Source organism: Neopsephotus bourkii, unplaced genomic scaffold, assembly GCF_033783945.1.
Source record: "Neopsephotus bourkii isolate Nb327-2 ecotype Australia unplaced genomic scaffold, CSIRO-AGI_Nbou_v1 NB_1797, whole genome shotgun sequence".
NCBI classification, from domain to species: Eukaryota; Metazoa; Chordata; class Aves; order Psittaciformes; family Psittacidae; genus Neopsephotus; species Neopsephotus bourkii.
Genome location: NW_026902270.1, coordinates 1,361,382 through 1,381,685, shown reverse-complemented (window position 1 = coordinate 1,381,685; position 20,304 = coordinate 1,361,382). Strand labels below are relative to the sequence as shown.

Below are 20,304 nucleotides of genomic sequence, written 5' to 3'. Positions count from 1 at the left end.
TTCTATAATTATGCTGCAGCCAAGTGCTGCAGTCCTCACCTCGCATCCCCTGAAGCAGGCACAGTGGTGACAGGGCACCGCAGGGACCACACTGCTTGCATGATGCTTCAGACATGTTACTGTCCTGTTGGCATCCTCCATTTATGAGTTTATTGCAATTAGCAAATCATAAGTGAGGCAATTGTCCAAATGTTCCTAATGACCCATATGACTGGAGTTTGATCTCACCTCCTGTTGTTGCTGCGATTTGGATCAGAGCATGGCACTGATTTGTTTTAGTCAGTTCAGAACTACTTGTAGTGGTGAACATGGTGCGTGTAGGTATCTGCTCAGGTCACTGAAAGTCTATGTGTGTTACTTTGTTTGGGTTTTCTGTCATTAAAAATCTCTATGTGTGTTACTTTGTTTGGGTTTTCTGTCATTAAAAATCATGTAGAAAAGCCTGAGTTTGTTTCAGACTAGCTTCCACGGTCATGGATTGTGTTCTGCCTATGGCACTACTGAGCTCTGACAAGTTATATGACCAGCACAGCTTCAGAGCTGGCTTCTTGGTGTCTAGCAGAGCTCTGCCTACCCATGGCCACAGCTGAACTGTCAAACCTGGGAGCATCCATTTTGCTTGCTTCTCCCCTTACCAGTTTTTGCACATGTGTCTGTGAATTGTCAGAGGAGACTGATGGTTTCTTTTTTTCCCTGGAGATCTTTAACATCATGGTGTTCATGCTGTGAATTCTGTCTGTGGGGCTTTAACAAGCTCTCAGCTGCTTCCCAGCTGCACTGCCTGAAGCCTGAGACAGGCAGTTTGCCTATGGTCCTCCCTGCCTTGCTTTATCCTGCTGGATCTCTGTTCTCTCATCAGTCTCTAACAAGAGTGGATACACAATGTATAGTGATGCACACAGTAATTTTTAGCAGCTTTACTGATTTGCTTCTCTCGGGGCTGCAGGAGTGCTTAGAGAGCAGTAATGCACTGATGGCTGTTTGGTCATAGGCACAGCTGGAGTGCTTAGAGAGTAGTAATGCACTGATGGCTGTTTGGTCATAGGCACAGCTGGAGTGCTTAGAGAGCAGTAATGCACCGATGGCTGTTTGGTCATAGGCACAGCTGAATGTTTAGGGAACATCTCCGTACGTGCCAGTGGGATAACAATCCTAGCAGATAGAAATCAGTTCCTTCCAACATCAGTGCCGGCTTTCTCGTAGTGCTCTCTGCAGCACAAGTATCAGGCTGGAGAGATGCTTTGTGCGAGAGGTGTCAGGTTCAGCAAAGCTCTCAGAGCACCTATTTTGGGCTGCTTTTTCATTTTAACCCCTGGATGGAGGGGCAGAGAGACTGCCCAGAGCTGCCCTGCTCAGGAGTGAGGACAAGGGGTTGCAGGGGGGCCTCTGCTGAGGTGGGTTGCAGAATGCAGAATGAGCGCAGCACTTGCTTCTCCCCCAGGCTCTGTGCAGGTGATGCACAGGAAGGTCCAATCTGTTCGGGCAGGAGGGAATGTTACCTTTGCATGCCAGTCAGTCACGAAAGAAGATGTGCTACAGGTGACCTGGCAGAAGGAGACGGATGGGGCTGATGACAACATAGCGACATACAGCACGATGAACGGCCAGAAGATAGCGAAGGGCTACGTTGGCCACGTGAGCTTTGCCCACAGAGAGTTACGAGCCTCGGCCATCTCACTGCATGGAGTTACCCTCCAAGATGAAGGATGCTACAAGTGCATCTTCAACACGTTCCCTTCTGGGGCTCTCACCGGCAGGACGTGCCTCAAGGTTTACGGTAAGGCGTTACAATTGCTTATGGGCTGTCATCTGATGAGCAAGTTGTTTTCCCTGACCAAAAAGCTTTCCCTGATTGCCAGTCATTGCTAAATTGCTGTGAGAAAGGTAGCTCAGCTTCCTGCCTGGTTTTACCTCCTTGGGGAAACCAACTGCTCAGATAGGTCTTTCATTTTCTTCCCCTTTAAACCGACAACGGTGAGATCCAAAAGCTGACGTGTCACCCATGACTTCCTCCAAGCTTCCCTGGCTGTGTGCTGTGCTGGCAGCTGGCCTGCCACAACCATGAACCCCACGCTCCTCTACTTCCTTTCACTGCTGCTCTCACCTCCTAAGCCTGGAAATCAGGCACTTTCTGTTCTTACTCTGCCTTGGGTCTTAAAATAATTTGACGTATTTAAAAGGCAGAGAGGCATTTGCAGAGTATAGCTTCAAAACTATAGTAAAAATGACAGTAGTTAGGCTGGGCCCAGGAAAGGCAGGCAACACACCAAAAAGGCTGAAATACAGAAACACAGGGCAGCTCATGGGCTTTGCTACATGAATATCTTGTGCAGGTTGACATCAGTTAGTTTCAGGAAGGGAGATAAAACAACTCCTGAGTCAAGGCGGCAATATTTGACACCTGCATACGATGCTGTCAATTAGCAAGTACGAGCTGAAATAGAATAGATGAACTCAAATGGAACAAGGCTTTTTATCTTTTGAGGAAGGGTCTTGGTTTTCTGCCAGTGAGAAAGCTGAGACATTGACCATGCCCTGAGGGCACCCTGTGGGTTCCTGACTATCTCATCGGTGAATCTGCTGTGGGGATGCTGGCCAAAGATCAATTCCCATGTGGGAAATGTCAGTGTCTGGGACCTGCTGCTGGTGGTGTGACTGCTGCAGAGTATTCTGCTTATCCCTAGTACCTTCTGCTGACAAAGACACAGACATGTATGTCCACACACATACCCATGTGCCAGGAGTCCTGTGTGGGAAAAAAGATGCCCCTGGCTTACAGGCAAAAGATGCCTTAAGCAATAAGGAAAGAAAGTGAAGGGCAGTACAAAGGAAAACTAAGTCTGGAGCAAAAGTTCTTTTTCCTGCCTATTGGGAAAGCTCCTAGAGTAGAAAAGAGAAATATTAACTCTATATTTCAGTTATGAATAGGAAGGTGTTCCTAAAGACAACCAGCTCTGAATCAAGTCATTCAGAGGGTAAACACTGGTTATAAATTACAAGAAAACATGGAAGTGGCTTGCAGAGGGATCCTATGCTTGTTTGTCATGTAAATCTAAACATAGAGCTAATTTGTTTAGTTTGGGCATTTTTACCCAAGTGGGAGAAATATCTGCCCAAATCACCAGCCTTGTGGCTATGATTTGACCTGTAGCAGAGCACTGCTTTTAAAATCAGATGTTCTTCTGCTGCCATACACACTCCCATGATGTGCATCTCATATGAAAGCGCACCAACTGAGAAGGGTTTTACTTCTCTTGTGGGCAGAGGTGAGGTGAGCTCCTGCTTCACCAACGTGGGCTATGGACCAGGGGCTGGCTCATGCGGGTCATGGAGGCCTCTCTGAAATGTGCTTTAGCAAACATGTCCTGGAAATTCATCATGGATAAAATCAGTTTTCAGCACCATGACAGAAGATTCTGGTTCGCATATGGTGTATTTCATTGTAGCTGTTTTATGTGACCCTACTTAAAAGCCACAGTCTTACTCCCTTATTCCCCAGCTTATAATGATGGGAACCACTTGTCTGAACACCTTATTCCCCAGCTTATAATGATGGGAACCACTTCTCTGAACAAGCCCAGAGGACTTTTGTGGCAGAGGCTTTCTATAATTCTATGACTCCCAGGGACAGAGTGTGAAGGCAGCAGGAATCTCCCAAGACTCAGGGATTCGGGGTGAGATGAGCAAGCCAGAGTCACCAGCTGGAAATGAAATGCTGCCATATCTTTGCCCTCAAGAGGGAACTACCAGGGAGTTTACAAGCTGGTAATTGCCCGTTTACAGCAGCCTTCGCAAGAGGGGCTGTTCCAGGATGGGCACCATCACTGCGTGACGAGGGGAAGTGAAACAGCGTAAGAACTGGATACAGCACTGAGAAAAGGAACAGGTATGAGTGGAGGAACCTCGGACCTGCCTGGCTGAAAACAGCAAACTGAAGAGAAAGCAGAAATCTCCTACCCCGTAACAAACCCCTTTTTGGAAGAGAAGAGTTTCGAGTGTGCTTGAAGTGTCTCTTTTGAGCAGTCCGTTCCTCTTTCCCCTCCGTTTTGCTTTGGAAATGTTTTGCCAACCTTCATCACCCAAGAGAATGATAATGAGTGAGCATGGAGAGGGTGACATGCCTCATGAGAATCATAGAGTAGTTAGGGTCAGAAAGGACCTTAAGATCATCAAGTTCCAACCCCCCTGCCATAGTCAGGGACACCTTGCTCTAAACCATATTACCCAAGGCCTCGTCCAACCTGGCCTTGAACACTGCCAGGGATAGAGCATTCACAGCTTCCCTGGGCAACCTATTCCAGTGCCTCACCAATGGGCAAGACAAAATTCCCTGGTGTATTTGCTGGGCTGTCTTCAGAGACTTTCTGCTTTCATTGTATGCACCATTCACCTGGAAGTCTTGAGTATAGCAAAGAAATACCACTGCTATTTCTTAGACAGGGAAAACGTGGCACAGTGCTGCTGGTGAACACCCAGAGTTGGAAAAGGCTGTCTGTCATCGCAATTCCTACACTTTTTTATCAGTCCCTCCAAGACCACTGTCAAGCCATCAAAATAAAAAGCACATCATGGCCTGACAGTCCCCCTTTCATTAAATAAGGTCAGTACAGAAAGTCAAAGCTGATGTACTTCACTAGCAAATCCCTTTTCCAAATACTTGGGGACACTGCCACAGCTTGAATTTAGGAACATCTGCATTACTGCTCTGCAAGAGCTACTAAAGCAAGCACTTGCACATCTCTTGTGGGTACTTTTTCACCAGAAGTATATATCTTGATGAAAGGCAAAAGAAGAAGTTAGTTGAAGTGTATGCATCGAGCACCAACAGTGGGCACACGCTAACCAACAGCGTAGAGGGACATTACCGCAGAAGCAGGCACTTCTAGGTTTTGACTGTGCATCTGTTACAGACACTAAGGAGAAGCTCAACCCGACGTGATTTATATTCACATGATTACCATTCCTTGGGGTCCAGTGTGAAAAGAGAAAGGACTGCTTAGTCAGGAGAAGAGCAGATGTGGAGTGCATCTGTGTCTGACACCGGATCATTTTCCTCATCCCTTCTGGGAACATCTTTGACAGCTTTCCTTTGCAGGTTTTGGATGTTGCAGGCGAATCTTTGAAGTTACTGCTGTGGATATGTTATTTTTATGCACCTTGTGAGCGAAAGAAGAAGTTCAGAGGTCATTTATTAATCAAAACATAAAGTGTTTGTGACACTTGTCTTTCAATACTTGGGAGATTTTGAGAAGTTCCAGCTGAAATCCCCCTATGTGCTTGTCTTGTTGCTCTCAGAGCAGCACTAGTGAGGTCCATCAGCTCTGGAGGGGTTTGAGTTTCTGTCTATGGGTGATGCAAAAAAAAGAGAAATACCTACTTTTTTTCCCTTAGGCTGGCACAACCATAGCAAATAAATAAGGTCTAGATATAAAAAAGAGGGGGGGGGGAAAAGCAAAATTGATGGTATACAATGTCTTGCTTTCACCCTCTGCTACTTATGGTTTGGAGGATCCATATAACCATGTGAGGTTGCATTTGGAATTGTATTGGGATGTTATAGATGCCATTATGTGCACAGCACAAGCTTTTTCCTCCTTTCAAAGGATCATTTGGTGTCTATTCATTCATATGCAGATCTTAATTTACGTCCCCAAAGAGAATAATATCATTTTTTCCTAAGAGGAATAAACAGATTTATTTTGTTTGTTTAAAAGCAGGGTCACTAAATGATAATGATATGTTAACAAAAATGGTTAATGGCATTCATCATTGTTACTTTTGCTATGTAAATAGTAATATGGAGTACTACTAGGTACAGTGATAGAGACTTTTTTATACAGAGGGCATTCATAGTAACTCGGACTTGACTAAAACTAGAATCACCACTGCAGTTAAATGGTAAACCTAACACTCTCAAAAACAGGGACTTAGAAGTAGTGCAGTTTGGAGCTCTCACTTGTCAGCACATGCACTGAAGTAGAAGACAGGCTGGTGAGCTTCCATACAGAAACCTGTGGATTGCTCTCCCAAATGGAGCTACATGCCTTTATAGAGCTTAGCCTAAGCAAACTAAGAAAATGGCTTTGAGCAGGGGCTTGGATTAGATTGTTGTCCTCATGTCCTTGGATAGAGGTGTCCTTACGTGTTCAGAGCTCCCCTTGAGTTCTACCCATTTTGAGAACAGCTTCCTGTACTCCTCCCTTTCTTTAGCCCTTGCAAACACAATTGGTATAGATAGGGAACAGCAAGCAGACTAATCATGAATGATGCCTATAGCTCATCTTTCTTGCTAAGACTAAATGTAGCAGCATCAATAAAATCTGGAGTTCAGAAGAAATGATCTTTAATGAAGGTTTTAAAGGATACCATGATGCCCCCAAAACACAACACTAGAGGGAAGGGAGGTGAACAAGCACAAAACCTTCACAGGTGAAATCCTGTGGTGTAACCACATACAACTTCACTGTTACTGTCTTGAATAAATAGATGCATCTAGTCCTTTTTCCCACGAGCCTCTACATCTAAACCAGCAGTAAAGCTAACCCTGCAGGTACGTTTAAGGGAAAAGGACAAGGGTTTTGGCTTATTTAAGCAGCTTGGCCCTTGCAGAGGGAGGAGGACGTGTGGTTTTATGGTTTCACTACCTGTTGCTTTTTACTCGCCCATAATCACCACTTGCCAGTTGGGATGTTGGGATGCTGCAGTATTGAACTGCATAACAGTTGAACTGAATAACAGAACTGAAACACAGATGCTTCTACCCTCTTGACCTTTGTTTCATCCAAGCTGTTAGATTGGATATAAGGAAGAAGTTCTTTACTGTAAGGGTGGTGAGGCACTGGAATGGGTTGCCCAGGGAGGCTGTGAATGCTCCATCCCTGGCAGTGTTCAGGACTAGGTTGGACAGAGCCTTGGGTAACATGGTTTAGTGTGAGGTGTCCCTGCCCATGGCAGGGGGGTTGGAACTGAATGACCTTAAGGTCCTTTCCAACCCTAACTATTCTAGGATTCTATTATTCATTTCCAGAGTGCTGCCTAATCACTTTCATGTTTGTCACAGCCAGAGTTATGGGGAGGGGGAGGTAAGATTAGATATCAAGGTTGGCCACCAAGATAATGGTAAAACATTTGCTCTTTGCTCAAATGTGAGCAGAAAGTAGCAGATTTTGTCACTTTGTGTTTTATAGCCATCTCAGACCCCAAGGTGGAGGCTAAGCTTATACCCAGCCCAGACAAAGCTGAGGACGCCGAGAAAGTGGTGGGGATGAGCTGCTCAGCAACAGGAAAACCGGCTCCAAAAATCACCTGGCACCTTCCCAGCGTCCTTCAGCAGAAACCGAGGGAGTACCACGTCCAGCTTGGCAACCAGACCGTGGCTGTCATCAGCAATTTCACCCACACCTACTCCAAAATCCTCCAGGAGTACCCCATCACCTGCGAGATCCAACACCCCTCTCTAAACGTGACCCTGGTCCTGCCCATGGACAGCCTGGTGCACGGTCAGTGTGTAATCCTGCTCCTGCCCTGGAGTGGGGAGGGAAGCACTAAATACCTCCTGGGTTAGAGCAGGAAACTCCTCAGAGGTCCATGGGCAGGTGGGGAAGGCACCTGGAAGAGCAGCCTTGGGAGGAATAGAAGAGGTGCCAGGGAACGTGCAGGTACCCTGGGTGATGGCATACAATGTCTTACTGCCCATTGGGTCCCCTGTGTGCCTCAGCCTCACTGCCTCTGCTAAGGACTCACAGGGTTTCCTTATCATGTAGGATATGGACACACCATCCACATGTGCTGGCTTTGGGTAGCTCAGAGGGCTGGGTGATGCACACCCAACCATGGCATTAGACCCCAAGGACAGGTCTGTTGGCAGTACCACTTGTGTGCATGCTGGCAATGGCTCCAAGTGCCCCTATCCACCTTGTCTCACTCCAGGGACTGGCCAAGGGATGTCTGAAATGGGTCTGGGTTTTTTTGTTATCTTCATGCACAAACTGAGTGTCTGCTGCTTTCCCCACAGGTCCGGATAGCCGGGATAGCAGCATGGCACCTGCCATTGTCATTGCACTGGGGGTGCTGGTCCCCCTGACTTCCCTCCTCCTTCTTGCCTGCCTCCTCCACCTACGTGACCCAGAGAGAAACCCAGCGTGGCCATGCTGGGTAGGTCTGCCTTTCCCCAGGGTGCTGCTGGGCTCACCTCCACCAGTGACAGGGCTCGACACCAGGACCCAGCTCTGCTCAGCCACCCCAGTGCAGGATGCACGCTGCACAGCCCAGGCTGCACCTGCATTAGAGAGGGACAAAGGGAACAGCCCCCAGCCAGCCAGCTGGATGGCAGCATTGTGGGAAGGGGAAACCTGAAGGTGTTGAGCCAGGCCCATAGGTACCCAACGGTGATGACAACTACAGATTGTCCACTTTCTCAATGACAAGGCATGCTGTGAGTTAAGCATTGCTCTATTACTACATTTATGCGCAAAACAGTTGTGCAAGCAGTGGCTGTACCCTTGCACCCTTCTTTTGCATCTCCTAAAATAACCTCCCCCTTGCATGGTTAGAGCAGCTTGTGAAGGAAGCAGCTTCACGGACACATCTCAGACAAAATGGGGTCTTAGAGGAAGAGGATGTCTCTCTGAGGAAAGCCCAGGGTGCTGCAGTGCAGCAGGGGCTAAGCTGCTGCTGGTTGCCCCGACGCAGGGGATGAAGGATGCAAGCTGGAGGTGGGGGTAAGCCAAGAGAGGTGGCATCGTTTCAGAAAACTCAGCCCAGTTTTATGCCGAAGGCACCTCATCTTCCTTGTGGGCTGTGGCCAGAGGGGGCATCCTGGCATCTGATGGAGGGTTTGGAGGAGAGAAAGCAGCGGGAGGAGACGCAACACACGTCTTCAATGGGTATCATGCCTCTAGGTCCAAGCTGAAGACTACTGGGGAGGGTTGTGAGGGGAAAACTTCAGTCTCTTGCACAGAGAGACACAAGGACCTATTTGGTAACACAAATAGCCAGGACCTTTACCCCCTCACTTTAAATATCCATACATTTTGAAGAAGGAAAAACCCCAACAACCTCTCTTCTGTTAGGTCTTTCCTGCCTGTAGGAAGGCCAAGAAGTGTGGGCAGCACAGAGCTGCGGGCAGGCAGGCCCCAGCAGTGTCCCCCCAGCCCTGCCACATCACTGAACACCTGAGCAGCTGCTTGCCCTACACGTGCGAGAGAGGAACTTCTTCCAACAGAACCTCAGGCTTTCAAGCAAACCTGCCATGACTCGCTCCAAGAGGAATACAAGAGACTATTTATAATGGATATTTATTTATTTTGTGACACTGTAATATTCTGTTTGGTAGGGGGAACAAAAACTGTAAAGTATTTATTTGAGACTCGGGGTGGCTGCCTGGATCTGAGTAATGAAACTCATGTTTTCCAAGGGTTTGAATGTTATGTTTGGTCCTTTCCTTAACGTTGCAAGGGTGGGTTGCCTGAAATAGAGCAGCATCTTGTAGGGGTGCTGGCCTTGGAGGTGCCGAAGTAGAGCCCCATGAGGAGCCAGGGTGCAGAAAACCCATGGCTGTGCTGTGTGAGCTTTAGGGTGATGAACCTGTTCCCCCAACGGGCATGAGAGATCAGGCCAAGACTGCAGCCAGCCTGAACATGCAACCCAGGCACCCGGAGAGGCAGTCCAAACCAGGACTCATTAAGCACGAGGAAATTGCCAACCCCAGCTTCCAGCAGCCTTTCCTAGAAAGTAATGTAAATAATGCCAAAGCAAAGGGCACATAGATGTCGTCGCCCCCCTTTTCCCTGTGATTTCCACAGCCCCCTTTTTAATCCCCCTAATCCATCACAGCTGTGGTCCCAGGCATCCCACCTGCCTGCATGAGGCAGTAGGGAAATAAAAGGGCAGTTGGAGGGGCAGTAGGTTGCTTGGTGGGCATTGTTTGTGTCATGCTGTGGTGGAATGTGAGTGCAGTGGGAAGTAAGGAGCTGGAGGCTTTGTGTGGGAACCTATGTACTAGTATAGGGGCAACAAATATTGTTTGCTGCTCAGATTCGTTGCTTATAACCCATAGGTACTTCCCTGAAACCCTATGCCCATGAAATCTTTCCTTATAGACCCAGGAAGGAGAAATGAGGTTGCCCACGGGGTGAGGTTTCGTGGGGAGCATTAAGACATCTGATGCAGGCTGCTTCCTCTCCCCCTGGCTTCCCGCAGTAAGTGCATGTCATCTGGATTTTCCTCACCCATCTATTTCAAGTGTGCATCCTGGATGAATCAGGTTGAGTTGTAGTGAGAAACCCAAGTAGCCTAAATGAAAGCAGCTGTGTAAGTTGAGAATGAATAAGTCCTTGTCATTAAATGCCTTTTTAGGCTCCCTAATGCTTAGTAATAGCACAGCTGGTGAGAATGTGGAAAAGGGAACTGGCTGCAATCGTAGCAATCAGGAATTTCTCTCCTGAGCCCCATAATTGCCAAAGGAGGAAGCTGCACTTTGTCCAAGCTTTCCCACCCCTGCAGCTTAATTTCCTCCTCCTGTGGGAGGGAAGGGACCATGGGGAAGCAAGTTTTATCCCCTTGATTGGTGGTTTGTGGGGGGCAGGATGCAGGTAAGAGGGCAAGGCTCATCCCTTGGCAGTGTTCCTGAACAGGCTGTGTAGCATCAGCCCTTACCACTCATCAGCATCCATGCTAGCACTTCAGGGGGTATTTGGAAGCACTGTTTGAGTTTTAAAAGGAGGCTTCCATTAATGTTCAAACTAATACCTCTTTTTTAAAAGAAGAGTCTTACAGAAACAGGGAGTCTGGATGTGGTTAATCAAAAGGATCTTCAGAGGGAATAGGGAAAGGCACAAAGCTGGTGAGAAACCTTTATAAACCCTGGAAGACTTCAGAGATTACTTATTAATTTGTACATTCTGAGCATGTGGAGTGAGGGAAAGCAGGGTTCAGGGTCCATGTATGTGTGGGATTGTGATTTCTTTTGCTATTCAGGTCAATGTTGCACTGTGAGAGCTTTTTTCGGTTTCTGCTTATGAGCACAATAGGACCAGAGGCCTAATGAGAGAACTTAAACATTATCACTTTGTCTGTCCCAGTATCAGACTGAGAACAGGAAATAACATAAAAAGGCAGAAGTCTAAAAACCAATGCATTTATTTACCTTCATGCTGTATAAAGCCAGCTGCTAAAACACAATGCCATAAATTGCTGTGTGGTAGTGCTGTGGAGTTTGGCTTCGTGTAGCAATGAAAGCATACAGGCTATGTAAAATTAACTGGCTGTTAGCTGGGGAAAATAAGAGTATGAAATAGGTACAAACCATCTTTCAGGGAACAAACAAGCACGTGGCTGAGGGCATCACAAGTTTTTACTATGGGTGAGTAACATCCTAACTACTGTTCTGAGGTTTCCTTGTAATTACCTTGTGCTTCTCTGTCTCTGTTAACAATTAACATGATTAACGTTAACAGTTTGGCAGTAACCCTTTGGAGGTGATATTTCAGATGGGTTTATACTTATGCTTAGTAATTGTTTTAATAGACAGTACCCAGGCTATGAAATGTTGTGGATTTTGAATAGGTCTTGAGAAGTAAAAATGAAACTGGTAAGGAATTACAGTGGAATAGACTGCATTATTGTGCTGCTCCAATAGCAGTGGTATGAAGCAGGTAGGTAAATGGAAACAGAGTATATTTGCCAAGTTTACTCTACAGGAATGTTCTGAGCTAATATTGCCACAACCAGAGGGAAAAAACCCAGCAACAACCAAAGGAATCTTGGGTTATTCCCTGTCTCATGTCTGGGCTGTTACTGGACTGAGCCAACCCTGTCTTAAGCCACCTCCTGTCACTGCAGCTTTGCCAGCCCAGGGCAACAGTGGTGTTGATGCAGGACATAATTTTCCCCTAACAAACAGGTAGAAAGGGCAAGTGGGAATGCCACCATCCTGCTTGCCTCTTAGGTGGGTAAGACTGGCTCTGGGAAATCTGCTTTGCTCTGCAAACCAAATGGGATTATTTAGCCTGCACCTCTCAGCTCTGGGATCCTTTGAACATGACATTAGTCAGCTTGTTTTAACTCATGGAAGACCTTAACACCGTGTCATCTTAAGCTATATATTATATATATATATAAATACGTATGTAACAAAGGGTCCTCAAGCTGTATAATATGTCCAGGTTCCTGGTTTTGCATGCCAGGCTGTTTCAGAGATGTACCAAGCACCATGTTGATGATTTCCTCTGCTGGGTACCAGGTTCCCAGCTCTAAGAGAGCAGTAAAATGTAAAGGAATCACCCCAGAAGCTCTTGCTGAAGATGTGTCTTTGAAATAGAGCTGAAATGCTGCCCTTAGATGTTTTACAAGGCACTGGCTGAACCCAGTGCTGGCAGAGACATGGGTCTAAATCCACACAGAGAAAAGGAACTTTGTTTTGCTGAAAGAAGATTGAAAGCATCAGTCATTATTTCTTTGTTTCATAACCCTTGGGAAATAATTCATCTACTAAATAACACGCCAGTAGATTTTCTTATGAATTTAGACATGGAAGGAAATAAAACCTGTTCTTTTTCATTCAGTTTTCAGCACTGCAAATCACCTGAAATAAGAGAATGCACTAATCGTGTGCATTTTTCTTTCTTTCATAAATGGGAATGTTGAACCAGGCAGATAAAAATCAAGCATATTCTTGTTTTCACTCTTGGTATATCAGAAATAGCTCTATTTTGAAAGCCATACAATGAGCCTTCTCATATGTCCACTGCTTTCCTCTTTGCTCACATAAAGCTGTGTGTGAAAGGAGTACTGAACTCCTGTCCAAGCTCTTTGTAGATGGACTCTGCTGTAGTCTGCTCATTTGGGGGGTTTTAGCTGTCTATTGGCTGAGTAAAAGGAAATATCTTTCTTTGCCACAGGTTTTTCTCTAAATTCCAGAACCTACACACAAAGAGGAGAAAAGGGGGAATGTCCTAGTATAGTTTTCTGAAGATATTTGCATACCTACTTCAAAGCAGTGTAATTTGAGGGCATTAAAAGCAGGCTGTCTCTTTTCTAGGAAGGATTTATTAGTAGAAGCAAGGTGTCAGTTCTCTAGTCCATACTTCAGTATCTACCTATGCATATAACGCCAGCATTTATTTCTGAAGATCTTCATTGTAAAGGTTTCTGACCACGTCAAGACAATCAGACAGCATCCCTCAGAGTCTAGCTCAGGCTGCATCACCAACAGAAAGTGCTGAGCTCCCTGCAGGCTCCAGGAAAGGGTGGAAACCTTCTGACTAGGATGCAGAAGAAGAAGGTGCCAAGTCATGGGTCATAACGCCTGAAAGGGATGTGATGCACCAGGCTCTCCAGTGGGTTCTGGCCCAGCAGAAGGAACTTGTGGTCACAGCGCAGTTTTAAGTGCTCCAGTCTCAGGTTTGTGGCTCTGTGTCAGCCTGATGTGGAACTGGCAGATGCAGATTTGGAGGCTAACTTGGAAAACCTGAAGCCAGAAGCTGCCAGGAAACAGCACCAGTCATCACTAGGGTGACCCTTTCCTTTCCTGTAAGGTAAGCAAGAAGGTCTGGGAATCCTCTACTTGTTTCTATACAGCTTCCTTCATTCCTTTAGCACATTTCTTCTCCCTCTGTCTTTTTTTCTGGTCCATGGGAGTCAGACATGATACTGTGCTATCAACCAGTGCAAAACTGCTGTGAACAACTGAAAGTTTGACCTTTGATGTTGCTTGACCTGGCCACATAGTTTGCCTCTCCTGGCCTGTTCAAGGTTGCTTCCTGTCCCTGATGTTATTCCATCTCATTACACCTTTGAAGATGCTCTGCTCTTGCCTGGATCACACCTCCCATTCTGGGCACCCCTTGCTCTTCTCCGTTCAGGGCTGTCACAGAGCTCAGCTGAGAAGTGGGAGTTAGGAAAGAAGGAGGGAAGGAGAGGGGACCAGGGCAAAAGGGCACACACAGAGGCTGAGGGCAGAGGAAGCACTCTAAATGGAGCCAAATTCCCAGTTCCAGCAGGAATGATCTTTCAGGTTGGCAGTTTATTAGAAAACAAGTGCTTAGGACCTGGCTGCTTCCTATTCTTACAAGATTAGCTTTGCAATGAGAACGCTGTCTGGGATCTACACCTCTCTGTGGCCTCCCTCTAACTTCTGCAGGGCATTAGCAGGCTAATTGGAGTGAGAAGTTTGGCCAGTTTGACAGAGAAGATGCGCCAAGAGCTTGGGAAGAGGTGTTTGAGGAGTGCTTGGAAGGTGTACCACTAAAGGGCATGAGCAAGTGTCCTATTTTGTGAAGTGTGCCAAGTTAATCCAAGTGATGGACGGTCTCTTTTTGCCCCTTGTTTGGTGCCAGCTGGTGTATGACATGAGACTGGCCGTGGGTAACGCAGCCAGGGAAAGAGAGGCCTGGACACAGCTGGGAGCTGATGCTGTGGGAGGGAGGTGGCACTGGGTATCTCATTTCACGTTCCCCAGTCAGTTTCTGATCAAATGTATAAACCCCCCATAACTTCCTAACTGAAGTAAACAGGAAATGAGGGGGGAGAACCTTTTCAGCTGCTCTCAGTGTGTCTGCACTGCATTAGCTCAGCTGATGTCTGCCCCTCTTATTCAGGAACCCAGTGTGCCTGGGCTTGCAGCTATGTGCGAGCCAACATTTCCTTTCCTCTGCACTTTATCATTGACAGGCTGTGACCAGGAGCAGGGTTCCCTTGGACTCTGATGAACTGAGAACAAGAAGCATGAACCGACAGAAAGGCAGAGAAAATGCAGCTCTGTAATCCTGATGATGAAGTGTCCTTCTCTTCGCTTGTAGTTCTCCTCTTTGGCATCAGTGGGAATAGCAAAAGTAAAGCCTGAGAAAGAGAGCGGCTCCAGACTTTAGTTCTATTTTTGTTCCTTCATTAAATAAGAACTCATTAATTAAGGTCAGACTCTCCAGTACTTACAGTCCAAACACGCTGCTTTATCTGAGACGTTGAAAGCATCGAGGTCTGGCTTGGACAAGCAGTCCTCTGGACGAGTTCTTTGTAAACAACCAACCCCATCTTCCAGGGCCTGAAAAGAGAAAACCAGACAGTTTCTTTTTGTGTGCAAAGCTCAGGAGCAACGTAAAATAAAGGAAAAGGCAGGGAGAAGGGATGTGACAAACAACGTAAGAAGTTGAACATGCTCTGCTCCCACAATCTAACTCATTAGCAGGACCTGGTAGAGGTCAGCCTTTCTTGTATGTTGTCTTTTTGTATGCAAGCACGTAGAGGCAATGCTTTGCCCCACAGCACACAGCTGGCTGGTAGAATCCTTGCCTGTGTCAAAAGGCAGCATGATTCAGAGGGGAAAGGTTGTTGCTGTAATAAAAGTACCTAGGTGCGTTTTGCTGCCTGGATGATAAGGTTTCTAGAAGGGGAGAAGTGGGCACCATTTGAGATGATTGCACCCACCTCCCCTCTCAAATAGGAAAGAAACTGAAGATAAACCTCCACAAGGCTCTTTATGCATGTGACCCTCTACTAGTGCCTGCACCTGGGTCTGCTTTCCCATCTCCAACTGTGCTCCAGGGACTGATGAAAGGAGCAGATCTGCTCTGCTCCATCTACTCTTGGGTGCAAGATCCATGTTGCAGTGATATTTATGTTGTTTCCTTAGCGTTAACTAGGGATGGGTGTTTGCTTGGGGCAGCAAGTGTGTGTCTCCCTGCAACTGCCTAAGTGCACTGAGTGCATTCCCCTCCACTTGCTCTTTGGCCCTCCTAACCCAGGAAAGTCCCTGTGTGACCTCCACAGCACTAGCTGCATCCTCTCTTCTCCTTGCCCTCCCTTTCTTGTCTCGAGTTGCTTCTGCAGGAATCTCTGATGTTTGTTTTTGCTGTGGGTTTTTGGTTTGCCAGTGAAGGGACTGAATGCTGTTGGCAGTTCTGACCCTGGGAAAGGGTACGTAAGTGAGTTGTCATGGCTTTCTCTACTGCATGCTGCTGAGTTTGCCCTGGAGCATCACTTGGCAATCCCCACAGTGTTCACTTCAAATCACAGAGAGGTGGGTCCCAAAATGCTACCCCCTGACTGCTCCTTGGGGTAAGGCAATGCCTTCTGCCGAGGTCAGGAGTCTGGGAAAGAAGAGGCTGAGATGGGAGCTGGCATCAGAAGAGGGAGTTGATAGAGTCAGTGAAAGGGAAAGAAGCTGAAAATTCCAAAGGGACTCTGTGGAAAGGATCTGATACAGTGGTGTGCATTGATTTCACCTCCCTGCTCTTTGCCTGCAGTGCAAACTGGTGCTGTGAGGCCCAGTGAGAAGCTGGACAGAGCCCCTTCCCATAACAGAGGTGCCAAGAAGGATGTTCTGGAGTCCACCTTGCCCTTTTATGGATCAATCTACAAGGGTTGGGCTAAGAATAAGAACAGCACCAGCCTTTCCTGGCAAGCAGGGAGACCCAAATGCCATCCTGACTTCAAAGGATGAATTGGTAACTGGAATGGTAGCTAGCAATGTGGGGCTTGGTCAGCAGCAAAATCAGGAAACGAAGAGCAGAGAGGGCATAGGGCAGTCTGTGTTTGAACTCAAGCTGTATGCTCAGCCTGTATATTCTCTTCCTTTGTAAGTGTTGCTAAGCTCCTCAGCACAAGGGACAGAGTGGGTTTGTATTTCCAATGCACATGTCTGGGAGGCACACACTTCCATTGGGAGAGGCTGGCTCAGGGACATACCCTCTGCAGCCGTTTGTGCTGCCTTCTAGCTGTGGGGCATACTGGGCTGCTCTGCCTCCCCTGCATCCCTGAGAGAGGGGAGCAGGGATGCTCTCAGGAGCAAAAGCTCTTTTACTGGCTGGCTGCTGTGCCTGGTCTCTGAGCTCCCAGTGACAAAGGCAAGCTGGGAGGATTGCATTGGGAAGAAGCAGGCTGACAAGCCTTGGGCTTGAGTTTCCTGTGCTTACTACAGAGGATGCCTGCCTGCCCTCTCGTCCTTTGCCACTCTTCTTGTCATCACAGGAAATATACAGCATAGGCTAATAACGTGATGGACAACCAAGAGAGCAAGGTGTCCATGATCTCCCAGTGTGCCACACAGCCTTGTGATGGAGTTCCTTGCTTCAGCGCCCTGCAAGAGGAGAACATTGTGGCTGGCACTATAGCCTTCTCCAAGTGAATTGCTTTTCCCCTTGCTCTGATGTTGGGCTTTTTAAGGTTATTGTTGCAGGCCTTGGTGCACAGGCAAATTTCTGCTGCATCTTCTCGCTCTCAATGAATGATTTGCAAGTTAACTGGCAGGATAGAAATGGATGTTCCAGGACATAGCCACCTATGACCCAAACCATGGGCCTCTGTCACTGTTCAGCCTCAGCAGAGCAGTTTCTTTTATAATAGCAGAGTACCCTCTAGCGGGAGAGACCATGAATGAGAGTGAAAACTCCTCTAGTGAGTCTCCCATTCAACATTACCCTAGATATCAAGAAATTACAACTATCGTATCTAAATACATTCAGGAACAACATGACGAAACAACCTTACGGCTTTATGTGGTTGCTGGGAAAGAAGACATTGAAAGGGACTGACAGAAGGATCTGGGCATTTGTTTTCAGTCCTGCCTGCAAGGAGCTGAGAAGGAGACATGGGGATGTTCCCAAGTCTGTTCTCCAAGCTGCCAGGGGTGTGCTAGAGGAGGAATGGGAATGGCAGGCACTGGGTAGTACCTGGGAAGGCATCTTGGCTGCCCAAGTCCTACTGACGAGCTCTTCCCAGGGTTGCCTCCTGGGAGAGCTGGATTTTCTGCAGCTGGGCCTCTTGGTCAGCAGACCTTTAGAAAACAAACCCTGGCATCTTGGCCAAGGGACCCGTAGCAGTCAGTCTCAAGTCATCACTTAAAGGACAACTGCTCCCTAGGTTCTGAAAACCACACGCTGATTCAGCTTGCCTTGGCATTTGTCATCCCGCATGCACGTAGGTTACAATGGGGGGCTTCAACGTGGTGCTGAAATGTAATGAGACTTGTAATGAGAGTTTCCTGAGATTAAATGCTTAAACACTCATTCATTCTATTACTTTTATTTTTTAAGGGAAATATCTGTGTGTCTTTCCATGGTAACCATGGGCACACATGCGATCTTCAGTTGTGGCTATGGCTGGAAGATGTCAATATATGTGTATAAAGACAAACTAAAAGGTGGGTGAGTTTAATTACTGCTCTTCAAAAATCACTTTTTTTTCCCAGGAAGTGGAATTAGTGCAGGCTCAACACTGGGAGATAGCTACTGGTGTTAAGCCAGCTGAGATGTTCAGAGCCGGCTGAAGGAGGAGGAGAGGAATAGCCTCACCTCCGTATTTCTGGCAATAAATACATGATTTATCTTCAGTGCAAAGTGTAGGGGTTTTAAGAGTAAAAAGGTAGATTTGGTGATTGAGAAGGAAAACTGGAAACACAGTGAAATTCATACCAGAAAACAAATAGGCAGAAGAAGGTTTGGCTTTCCCAGAGCATCCCACTTGTTCGATTCTGTTAAAGTAGTCCAGCACTGGATTTCTACAGGGCAGATGACTTGGTTTTCACTACTCTTCAGGCAGGAGTTTAGAAGTGCTCTGTTCTTTTTCCTGATGGAATTGAATGAAATGTTTCTTCCAGTTATTTCCTTTCATAAGGAAGAAATTCATCAGTTTGAGAAGCAAAACCAAACAAAATGCTGAAACCAAAGCTGTCCCAAAGCCAGCTTCGCTCACAAGCCCCAGGTGACAAGCCCAAGCGCGCTTGCTTTATTTAGTATGCCTGTCCCAAGAGCTGAAGGAGGCTCTCTGGGATGGCAAAAATCAGTATAAAATGTTGTAATGTCTGTCTCACCTTTCTTTTATAAAATACCCTTTCCTGGCTATCAACCTGACTTTCTCCCTAGGATTTGCACTGTCTGAGGTGCAACTATATTTGCTAGCCTGTGTAATAAGCAGCACACTTCTGAGAGGGTCCACACAACCAGCATTCATGACTTGAGGAAGCATTGCTTGAGTATGATGATTAAGGGAGATATACTAATTTATACAAGCAGAGAGCAAGCCTCTTACTTTCCAGACCCTTTCCTCATTTTGTTTTCTCTTCTCTAAGTTTTCCCAACCCACTGAAGGGGCATTAACATTTAGATATATCTAGAATTGTTTCACCTCCATAGATAGGCGTTACAGGGTGAGCTAATATAAAATAGCATTTAAGTCCCTCAAATGTCCCCTTTGTTTTCATGAAATAAGAGCAGGAAGATGTCCCTGGGACTTTCCTGCTTTTGTTGCCTTGATGGCACAGGGTACTTCTGGATAAGTTCATTTTAAGCTGTGTAGTTTGCAGCTGTCCAGAGTTCCCTCTGAAATCCCCTCAGTTGTAGTGAAGGCAGGTGAACACAGTAAACTTGCTAACACACTTTTCCTGTGTGAAGGGTGTAGGTATGTCAACCTCAAACAAGTAGTACTTTAGTTGCTGGAGATCTGACCTGCTTTAGAGGGAACCCATTCTCCACTTGGAACAAAGAGGGGAGGGCTCATAGGGGGAAATCTGAGTGACTTGGAGATGTATTTATCAGTCCTAGGAGACAGAAGAAAACGTTGAAACCAAGGTAGTGGCAAAGGTTGGGCTGTGGTTTGCTCGCTGGCAGAGGAACAGCTCCACTAAATTGAGCACGGTGATGGAGAAGATGTCTCCAAGAGCAGCTGGAAGAGTCACTGCCCTGACCCCAGCATTCAGCAATAGCTTAGACCTCATCTGGTGGGGTGATGGGGGCTTGCCTCCTTTGCAGGCCAACTGCTTTGGGCACTGAGATAGTGAGAGCAGTGGAACAGGCATGGCTAACACGTGGGTGAGCCTAAAATGACACAGGAAAACCTCAAACACCACCCCATTCCTTAGGACCATTTAGCAGCAGTGTTCCAAATATTCCCAACATCCGTGTCTTTAGTAAGATCAAGTTTCTGGTTCTATGTGGCCTCTTGGTCAGTGTGTGGGCATCTTTGTCAATTAATTTTGGTTGGGGTTGACGTTGTGTCAAGCCTGATATTTTTCCCCATAAGCAAGTATGTTTTAGAGCAGGAGACCTTCTAGGAGCCTTGCAAGGGACTATTATGGTTGGTATGAACGATGTATGGACACGTGTAGGTGTGTGTGTGAAAGCAGCTGAAGAAACAGCAAACAGCAGACACTGAATGTCCTACACTGATTGAAAAGGATGTTGTTTCTGATTAATCTAATCAAGAAATGGGTTGTTTCTGTCAAGCCTGGGACAAGCCTGGTAAAACTACAACAGAGGGGACCTATGAGTGGAAGATCCTGTAGTCTAACAGGAAAATGGCAGCGACACTGCC

General features: G+C 46.7%; 1 protein-coding gene across 2 annotated transcripts; it reads left to right on the top strand.

Annotated features, from left to right (window-relative positions):
- The first annotated feature begins 1,444 nt into the window (after positions 1 to 1,444).
- Positions 1,445 to 9,392, top strand: LOC133206513 (OX-2 membrane glycoprotein-like). 2 transcript variants are annotated; one of them, XM_061342565.1, is made up of 4 exons: positions 1,445 to 1,777; positions 7,188 to 7,499; positions 8,015 to 8,154; positions 9,072 to 9,392. In XM_061342565.1, the coding sequence occupies exons 1-4, from the start codon at positions 1,456 to 1,458 to the stop codon at positions 9,252 to 9,254; spliced, it is 957 nt and encodes a 318-aa protein (XP_061198549.1). In that variant the 5' UTR covers positions 1,445 to 1,455; the 3' UTR covers positions 9,255 to 9,392. The 2 variants fall into 2 exon arrangements, with proteins under 2 accessions (XP_061198549.1, XP_061198548.1); XM_061342564.1 differs by having other exon boundaries at positions 8,015 to 9,212.
- Positions 9,393 to 20,304: the final 10,912 nt, after the last annotated feature.